At 42.4% G+C, this 9,930-nt stretch overlaps 1 protein-coding gene across 1 annotated transcript; it reads left to right on the plus strand.

Annotated features, from left to right (window-relative positions):
- Window positions 1–228: 228 nt before the first annotated feature.
- Window positions 229–9,124, plus strand: vtg2 (vitellogenin 2). Its single transcript, XM_005734940.1, has 34 exons — window positions 229–268; window positions 590–610; window positions 712–863; window positions 960–1,211; window positions 1,312–1,473; window positions 1,563–1,711; window positions 1,799–1,949; window positions 2,038–2,195; window positions 2,274–2,439; window positions 2,520–2,645; window positions 2,731–2,949; window positions 3,049–3,266; window positions 3,361–3,458; window positions 3,546–3,670; window positions 3,799–3,903; window positions 4,014–4,133; window positions 4,221–4,404; window positions 4,501–4,594; window positions 4,688–4,873; window positions 4,972–5,122; window positions 5,204–5,420; window positions 5,520–6,295; window positions 6,385–6,429; window positions 6,509–6,577; window positions 6,669–6,875; window positions 6,959–7,101; window positions 7,289–7,427; window positions 7,531–7,660; window positions 7,771–7,954; window positions 8,047–8,141; window positions 8,235–8,329; window positions 8,456–8,621; window positions 8,762–8,923; window positions 9,015–9,124. Exons 1-34 carry the CDS (start codon window positions 229–231, stop codon window positions 9,122–9,124), a joined length of 5,415 nt encoding a protein of 1,804 aa, XP_005734997.1.
- Window positions 9,125–9,930: the final 806 nt, after the last annotated feature.

A 9,930-nucleotide genomic window follows, 5' to 3' on the forward strand; every position in this document is an offset into this window, starting at 1 on the left:
AAATCTCTGGAAATTTGTGAAAGGTAAGAGCCAGGTCAATACAACTTGTCACATCTGTGATGTTTCCTATTAGTTTATTTACTTTGTCTAATCTGTATGATCAGGGCATGGTCACATGAACACCAAAGACAGCCGGCATTTAGTTAATGATACATTTGATGGGCAACGTCAGCAAAAAATCTGCTTAAAAAGGACGCCTCTGCCTGCAGATCCTCACATCCACCAGCCATGAGGGTGCTTGTACTAGCTCTTGCTGTGGCTCTCGCAGGTGAGTAGGAATTATTTACAACTAAATGTTGTTAAATTGAACTAAAAATTCATCTTCTGAAAAAACAGCCTTTTTTAAGAATTAGATAACAACTAAGAATAAGAATTTCAATAGACTTGCAGCTGAGAAGAATTGTTACTGCCAGTGCTAGCAGTTTAATGCTGCCAGAATATAACAATGCTAATTGCCAAATGTTAAGCACATTCTGGCAAAATAGCATAAATTTTATATAAATTAGTATCATTATCCCTTTACAAATTCTCTTCTCTATTTCTTGTCATTTGTGACACCAAATTAACATTTATTCTTCTCCTGTTACAGTGGGGGACCAGTCCAACTTGGGTATGTTGTTGTCCTGTTATGTTAAACACAAAAGGCAGTTAATAGAGAAAGCTTCTCCCTCATCTTAGAAATGCACTTTGTTTCTTTTTCTGTTTTTACAGCCCCAGGATTCGCTTCTGTTAAGACCTACATGTACAAATATGAAGCGGTTCTTATGGGCGGCTTGCCTGAAGAGGGCCTGGCTCGAGCTGGGGTTAAAATCCAGAGCAAAGTTTTGATCAGTGCAACAAGTGCCAACGACTACATTCTGAAGGTACAGATCACTAGGCAGAATTAAAATGAAAGATTATTGAAACAGACAACTTGAAACATAGCTTGTTTCTCTCTCTTTCTCCTCTTTTTTTTGCAGCTTGTAGACCCTCAGTTGCTGGAGTACAGTGGCATCTGGCCCAAAGATCCTTTCCATCCAGCCACCAAGCTCACCACAGCCCTGGCTACTCAGCTCTCGACACCGATCAAGTTTGAGTATACAAATGGCGTTGTCGGGAGAGTGTCTGCACCGGCTGGTGTCTCCACAACAGTGCTGAATATCTACAGGGGAATCATCAACCTCCTGCAGCTGAATGTAAAGAAGACACAGAATGTCTATGAGATGCAAGAGGTACAAAAAAACTCGCTTTCATCAGGTCCTTCATACAAAATGCTTGAACACTGACGGAAAATAACAACAATCTATATTTTGATTGTATTTTGTGATCTAGTCTGGAGCTCACGGTGTGTGCAAGACCAACTATGTCATCAGGGAGGACATGAGGGCCGAACGCATTCATCTGACCAAGACCAAGGACCTGAACCACTGCCAGGAGAAAATCATGAAGGACGTCGGCTTGGAACACATAGAGAAATGCCATGATTGTGAAGCTGTAAGGGCATTTTCTAGTTGTTTCATAATCTCTCTTCTAGAAGTCTTCATGCTGGCAGTTTGAAGATTGCGTTGGTTTTATAATTGCAGAGAGGAAAGAGCCTGAAGGGAACTGCTTCTTATAACTACATCATGAAGCCAGCACCCAGTGGTTCTCTGATTATGGAGGCTGTTGCTAGAGAGGTCATCGAGTTCTCACCTTTCAACATTTTGAATGGCGCTGCTCAGATGGAGTCTAAGTATGTGGTTTAAACTAAAATATTATGCTTCATTACAGATTTATAAGCATCGTGCCACATTGATTGAATGATTATCTCCCCTCACAGGCAAATTCTGACCTTCCTGGATATCGAGAACACCCCCGTGGATCATGCCAGATACACCTATGTTCACCGCGGATCCCTGCAGTACGAGCACGGCAGCGAGATTCTCCAGACACCCATCCATCTTCTGAGGGTCACCCATGCCGAGGCTCAGGTACTGCAGCATTTACTTGGAAAAAGCCTTTTCTGAATTCACCCTGTATCCACAAACCTTTTCATCTGGATTGTTTGTTTCCTCACAGATTGTCAGCACTCTGAACCACCTGGTAGCCTCCAACGTGGCCAAGGTCCATGAAGATGCCCCTCTGAAGTTTGTTGAGCTCATCCAGTTGATGCGTGTGGCCAGAGTCGAGACTATTGAGTCCCTCTGGGCTCAGTTTAAATCTAGACCTGATCACAGGTAAGTGCAGCTTTGATTCAGCAAAGGCCCAAGAAACTAACAAGACACGGATAATGGGATTGTACTCCTCTTTCCCAGGTACTGGTTACTGAATGCTGTCCCCCACCTTCGCACTCATGCTGCTCTTAAGTTCCTCATGGAGAAGCTCCTTGCTAATGAGCTAAGTGAGACTGAAGCTGCTATGGCTCTCTTGGAATGTCTGCACTCTGTGACACCTGACCAGAAAACCATCGAACTTGTCAGAGTAAGTCTTTTTTTTAAGCTTTCCTATATATTTGCAGTGACATGAAATCAGTTTTATATTGTGTCTTCACCACTTTTCAGAGCCTGGCTGAGAACCACAGAGTGAAACGTAACGCTGTGCTCAACGAGATTGTGATGCTGGGCTGGGGCACTGTAATTTCCAGGTTCTGTAAAGCGCAGCATTCTTGCTCATCTGATCTTGTGACAGTATGTATTATTTGAACATGTTTTATTCTGCTAAAGTTCAATTTAGACATCAGTGGCTTTAATGTTTTTTTACATTCTTGCACAGCCTGTACATAGACAAGTTGCGGAGGCTGTTGAAACAGGTGACATCGATCAGCTCACTGTCGCTCTCAAATGCCTGGATAACGCTGGACATCCTGCTAGCCTTAAGACAATCATGAAGTTCCTGCCTGGCTTTGGCAGTGCTGCTGCCCGAGTCCCACCCAAAGTTCAGGTCGACGCTGTTCTAGCTCTGAGGAGAATTGCAAAGAGGGAACCCAAGATGGTGAGACTACATTTTCTGATTCCTACCATCAATAGCAATAAATATACTTGAGACCTATTTTGTGTGCAGTGTTCAGTAGTAATCGGTCTTTCTCATTAGGTCCAGGAAATAGCTGCTCAGTTGCTCATGGAAAAGCATCTCCACGCAGAACTCCGTATGGTTGCTGCCATGGTGCTCTTTGAGACTAAGCTCCCCGTGGGTCTAGCAGCTAGCATTTCCACAGCCTTGATCAAAGAAAAGAACCTGCAGGTCGTTAGCTTTGTCTACTCTTACATGAAGGCCATGGCCAAGACCACATCCCCTGACCACGCTTCTGTGTAAGAACCTAAATGATTTTCATGTTTCTAAGATGCTTTATATCTATGCATGCTAGTCTATCGAATCTCAAATATCCCCTTGTTCTGTTTTAAGTGCTGCAGCATGTACTGTTGCCTTGAGGTTCCTCAACCCCAAATTAGGCAGACTGAACTTCCGCTACAGCCGAGCCTTCCATGTGGATACCTATAACAGTAAGACGATAGCAGATAAATAACCCGCTGTTGCACACCTTAGATTTATGCACGTGGTGTGATGATGTTTATCCATTTGCCTGCCAGATGCCTGGATGATGGGTGCTGCTGCCAGCGCCGTCTTCATTAATGACGCTGCAACCGTGTTACCAAGAATGTTTATGGCCAAAGCCCGTACTTACATGGCCGGAGCTTATGTTGATGCTTTTGAGGTAAGACGTTTAAATGTTAAGTAAGTAACTAAAAAAAAACCTCAGCAATGCAATTCAATGGCTTCAATATGTAAACCATACATTTTTCAGTATCTGCACTCGAATGCATTCAATAACGTACTTTTCAGGTTGGAGTGAGGACTGAGGGAATCCAGGAGGCTCTTTTGAAAAGACGACATGAAAATTCTGAGAATGCAGACAGGATCACCAAGATTAAACAAGCCATGAGAGCTGTAAGTTGAACTACTGTGGCAAGAGTGAAAATGGGATTCTGAGGCACATTTTCTTTACGAGAGCTGACTTTTCTTTTACTTGTTTTTAACCTAATTTATTCCCACAATAGCTTTATGAGTGGAGGGCTAATCCTTCGAGCCAGGCCCTGGCCTCTATGTATGTGAAGTTCTTCGGACAAGAAATTGCATTTGTCAACATTGACAAATCCAAGGTTGACCAGCTTATCCAGGTACGGTTTCTCCCACAGCCTCATATGGTTTCTTAGTAATGATGCATTATGTTAAGTTGAAACTAATAAGCAACGTTGCCTTCACAGTTTGCAAGTGGACCTTTGAGAAACATGTTCAGAGATGCTGTAAATTCTATGCTGTCTGGTTACGCAACACATTTTGCTAAACCAATGCTGCTCGGTGAGCTCCGTCGCATCCTTCCCACCACTGTTGGGTTGCCCATGGAGATCAGCCTCATTACATCCGCTGTGACTGCTGCATCCATTGAAGGTAAGTTTCATTTGGACAGTTTACAAGTTTACAAAAGGGAAAAATATATTGATATTGATATGAAAAATATATTGTTCTCTTGTGTTCTTTTGCTAGTCCAAGCCACTGTGTCACCACCTCTGCCTGTCAACTACCGGGTTTCCCAGCTTGTGGAGTCCGATATTCAACTGAGGGCTACAGTTGCTCCAAGGTACACAACAGCTTGAGAAGCTTCTTTTCCGCAGTTTAATGAATGAATTCAGAGATAACTCTTAATGAATAAATATTTTCTGTCTTTTTGCAGTGTTGCCATACAGACCTATGCAGTCATGGGTGTGAACACCGCCTTAATCCAGGCTGCAGTGATGACAAAAGCCAAAGTTTACACAGCTGTTCCTGCACAGATGAAAGCAAGGATTGACATTGTTAAGGGCAACTTCAAGGTTGAGTTCCTGTCTCTCCAGGGCATTAACACAATTGCATCTGCACAGTATGTACATGCCTTGTCACTAATTGCCATGCATTTCAAAGATTTTTGGTCCTTTTCGGCATCTGTTTTTATTGGGTGGGGTTTTTTCTCTCATACAGCGCTGAGACGGTTGCCATTGCGAGAAATGTGGAAGACCTCCCAGTCGCAAGAAGCACACCACTGATCTCATCTGAAGCTGCATCACAACTTTCAAAGGCCTCTCTCAACTCAAAGATCTCCAGGATGGCATCATCTATAACTGGTGGAATGGTAAGTTTGGTTCACTTGCCTCCTATTTTCAACATTTAACTTCTTGAAATAAACGTGGCGATCTCTGCTGTGGTTTTACAGTCTGCGTCATCTGAAATCATTCCTGCTGACCTGCCACGTAAGATTGGGAGGAAAATGAAATTCCCTAAAACCTACAGGAAGAAAGTCCGTGCTTCAGGTAGAACGCTAGGATTCAAGGCCTACGCTGAGATTGAATCTCACAATGCTGCCTACATTAGAGACTGCCCTCTCTACGCTCTGATCGGAAAGCATGCTGCTTCTGTTAGGATTGCTCCAGGTGAACTTGAAGTTGAAGCTTTAACCTAACAAATTTGCAAAACATTGTGGAAAAGTCCTGTTTTTGTTTTTAATTATTATTCTTTAATTTATATTCCAGCTTCTGGACCAGTCATTGAGAAGATTGAAGTTGAGATTCAGGTCGGAGATAAAGCAGCAGAAAATATGATTAAAGCGATTGACATGAGCGAAGAGGAGGAAGCTCTTGAGGATAAGAATGTCCTCTTGAAAATCAAGAAAATACTGGCACCTGGTCTCAAGAACACCACATCATCTTCCTCCAGCTCCTCCAGCTCCTCCAGCTCCTCTTCATCCAGCTCTAGCTCCAGCAAGTCTTCTTCATCCAGCTCCCGCTCCAGCAGCTCCAAGTCATCCAGCTCTCGTTCCCATAGGTCTCGCTCCAGAAAGTCCCAGTCTAGCAGCTCTCAGTCAAGCCGCTCTCCCTCAAGCTCTTCCTCCTCTTCCTCCTCTTCATCATCCAGATCTTCTTCCAAGTCATCTTCCAGATCATCTTCCAGATCATCTTCTAGATCTTCTTCTAGGTCCTCCTCTCGCTCCAGACCTAAGATGGCTGACATTGCTGCTCCTATTATCACGACGTCCACCAGAGTGAACAGCTCCAGTGCTTCATACTTGCTCAGGCCACCTGGCAGCAGCAGCAGCAGCAGCAGCAGCAGCAGCAGCAGAAGAACCAGAGTGAACAGCTCCAGTGCTTCATACTTGCTCAGGCCATCTGGCAGCAGCAGCAGCAGCAGTAGCAGCAGCAGCAGCAGCAGCAGCAGGAGTAGCAAGAACAGCAAGAACAGCAAGAACAGCAAGAACAGCAACAGCAAGTCATCAAGCTCTAGGTCCTCTCGGCGCAGTGCTCAGTCCAAGGTGAATCATCCTCTCTTCGCAGCATGCAGACGTGTGTGGAATTTTATGGAATGTGGGGCACTTATTTTACAATTCTTTTCCTATTACAGCAACAACTGCTGGCCTTGAAGTTCAGAAAGAACCACGTCCACAGGGTAATTATTAGGCATCACATCAAAGCTCCGTCATGTCTTCTGTTTAAGCAGGCTAAATGTGTGGTTTCCTTGTTTGCAGCACGCCATCTCCACACAGCGCGGCAGCAGTCACAGCAGTGCCCGCAGCTTCGATTCCATCTACAATAAGGTGATCAGTCAAATGAAGATATTTACGGTGCTACACATTAAACTGCGAATAAACATAATTATTAATATCAACCTCTGGTTTTCACTTTTAGGCCAAGTACCTCGCTAACACACTCACTCCTGCCATGTCCATTGCAATCCGTGCCGTGAGAGTCGACCACAAAGTCCAGGGATACCAGCTAGCAGCTTACCTGGACAAACAGACCAACAGAGTGCAGCTGATTTTTGCCAGAGTCGCTGAGAAGGACAACTGGAAAATCTGTGCCGACGCTGTGCAGCTGAGCCCGCACAAGCTGATGGTAAACATAATGAACTTATGAGGAAGTAACCAACTAAAATTAGGTATGATGCTTAGGATTTAACTCACTGAAATTTATTTTAGGCCAAGATATCCTGGGGTGCTGATTGCAAGCAATACTCCATCACGATTATAGCTGAAACTGGTCTTTTGGGCCATGAGCCCGCAGCCCGCATGAAGCTGAACTGGGACAAACTGCCAAGAAGCATAAAGCACTACGCAAAGAGGTAAAGCTGTGGACATTATTTCGATTCATGCATATAATCAGTGCTTTTATCAAAAAGCTTTTGCAGACATTTTGCAGATGGCAGTGCATAGCAATTACTTTCTTCTGACATCCTCTCGAACCTGTCGTTTGTACTGAAAACTGATAAAAGCTTTATAAAACACTCAGTAACCTTTATGCTTGTCTAGGGCGTGGAAATCCATGGTCCCTATTGGTCAAGAATATGGAGTAAACTACGCAAAGGCCAAGAATCCTCGTAATCAGATCAAACTGACTGTAGCTGTTGCTACTGAGACAAGAATGAATATTGTGATGCACACACCAAAGGTACAGTTTTGTTGCCCCTTCTTCTGTATGCACTGAAAATGTTTGCAATGCACTTTGTCACTCAGAGTGTTTCTAACTACTTTCTGACTGTTTAATATTCCAGGCGATCATTTACAAGCGTGGGATGTGTCTACCTGTTGCTTTACCTATTGGAAACACTGCCGCCGAGCTGCAAGCATCCCGGGACAACTGGGCTGACAAGATGTCCTATTTAGTTACCAAAGCTAACGCAGGTAAAAATATTTTAATGTTTTTTTTAAACAAAAGACAACAACAAAAAAACCCAAAACAGATTTCATATTTCTGTGATTTGACTTGCGATTTCCTTTTCGTTCCATTTCAGTTGAATGCTCCCTCATCAACAACACACTGACCACATTCAACAACAAGGAAGCTAGAAATGAGCTGCCACACTCGTGCTACCAGGTCTTGGCTCAGGATTGCACACCAGAACTCAAATTCATGGTTCTGCTGAAGAAAGACCAAATACAGGATCAGAACCAGATCAATGTTAAGATTTCAGACATGTAAGAGCAGCCAGGATTTATGTGGAAAAGAAATAATGGTCAGCCTGTGAGCCAAAAAAATAATCATATGTATTTGAACTGCTTCTCAACAGCGATGTGGACATGTATCGGAAGAACAACGCTATTGTGGTGATGGTTAACGGAGTTGAAATCCCTAAAAGCAACCTGCCATACCTGCATCCATCAGGTTTTTGTTTTGTTTTTTTAATTTAACAAAAATATTGAACTGCCAGATTGTGCCATTTGAAACCATGCTTATACATATTTGCACTTACTTTAGGTAAGATACAGATCAGACAGTTAAATGAAGGCATTGCTCTCATTGCACCCAGCCATGGTCTTCAGGAGGTCTTCCTTGGCTTCAACGAGCTGAGGGTAATACAAAAAAATGCTGATAATACATATATCTAATATGCATATTTATTATTTTCTGAGGCAATTTCCTATTTGTATACCTGCTTTAATCTACATTGTACTAATATCTGAACTTTTTTATTTCAGGTTAAAATTGCAGACTGGATGAAAGGAAAGACTTGTGGAGCCTGTGGAACGGCAAGCGGAAATGTCGGAGATGAGTACCGCACACCCAGTGAACAGGTGACCAAGGATGCCATCAGCTACGCCCACTCCTGGGTTCTGTCTTCAAACACCTGCCGTGATCCCTCCGGTAAACCTTGCAATATTTCCTTGACCTTTCTCTAAGAGAACATTACCTGCAATGCAAACTGTCACAACACAAACAATGAATATTTGGCATCAAACAATGCACACATACAATACTTACCTTCACCTTCTACACTCTTCCAGAGTGTTCCATCAAGCAGGAATCTGTGAAGCTGGAGAAGCAGGTGGTCTTTGAAGGTGTGGAGTCCAAGTGCTACTCTGTTGAGCCTGTGCTGCAGTGCCTGCCCGGCTGTATCCCAGTGAGAACCACTACCGTCAACGTTGGCTTTCACTGCCTGCCCAGTGGTGAGTTGCAAGAAAGCTTCTTTGAAAAACATTATCTCTGTTTTGGTATCACGTACAGTCTCCAATCACTTCTCTTTTTTCACTGTTGCAGAAACAACTGTGAACCGTTCTGGTCTGAGCAGCTTCTTCGAGAAGAGCATCGACCTGAGGGATACTGCAGAAGCCCACCTGGCCTGTCGCTGCACTCCTCAGTGTGCTTGAGCTCATTGCCTTCGGCCACATGACATTTTGTTTTCTGTTTTAGACAGGTGTTGTTAATTAGCTTTGGCTCAACTTGTAAACTTAAATAAATTGGAAAAGCATGTGAAGCATGAAACTGTTGTGCTCATCTTTTATTATTATTATTATTATTATTATTATTATTATTATTATTATTATTATTATTTCCTTATTCTTTATTATAACAAAACATAAATAAGATCAACTTAATTTGTCCCAAAAGTTAGTCACAGAAACCAAAATTTGAAAAAATGCAACATGACAAACAGATGTCAGTGAGGTCAAGTCTACTCAAAAGAAGCAAAACTGAATAGAAAAATTAAAGAAAAGTAAAATAAATAAAATAAATCAAAATCAAATGCAATAAAATGTTATGTATAAAGCTTGATATAATACAGTAAGGAGCTCAAAATATTAAAATCTTAAAGAAATGCAATAAATACAAAAAAACCCAAATAAAAATGTAAATAAAATACATCAAAGTGATTTTACAGAGTAAGATTAAACTAGATAACAATGGATTACTAAAGAAACTCTAAAAGAAATCTGCTCATCCTCTTCTTGTATGTATTTGTTGCACATTTTGCAGTAACATGAAATCTTTGTAAGCACAGTAGGCATGAGCTCACATTAAAATTACATTTGTAATACAACCTAAGCAGTTTAGGAACATTTATCATGGTACAAGTGAAAGAGACCCTTTTAGTGCACTCCTTGATTTGTGGAAGGTTGGCTTATTCACATCGTTATAATGTAGCCGTAAACAGGGACCTGTCTACAACCTGCCC

Source organism: Pundamilia nyererei, unplaced genomic scaffold (genome assembly GCF_000239375.1).
Source record: "Pundamilia nyererei isolate P.nyererei 1_Seehausen unplaced genomic scaffold, PunNye1.0 scaffold00061, whole genome shotgun sequence".
Classification (NCBI taxonomy): Eukaryota; Metazoa; Chordata; class Actinopteri; order Cichliformes; family Cichlidae; genus Pundamilia; species Pundamilia nyererei.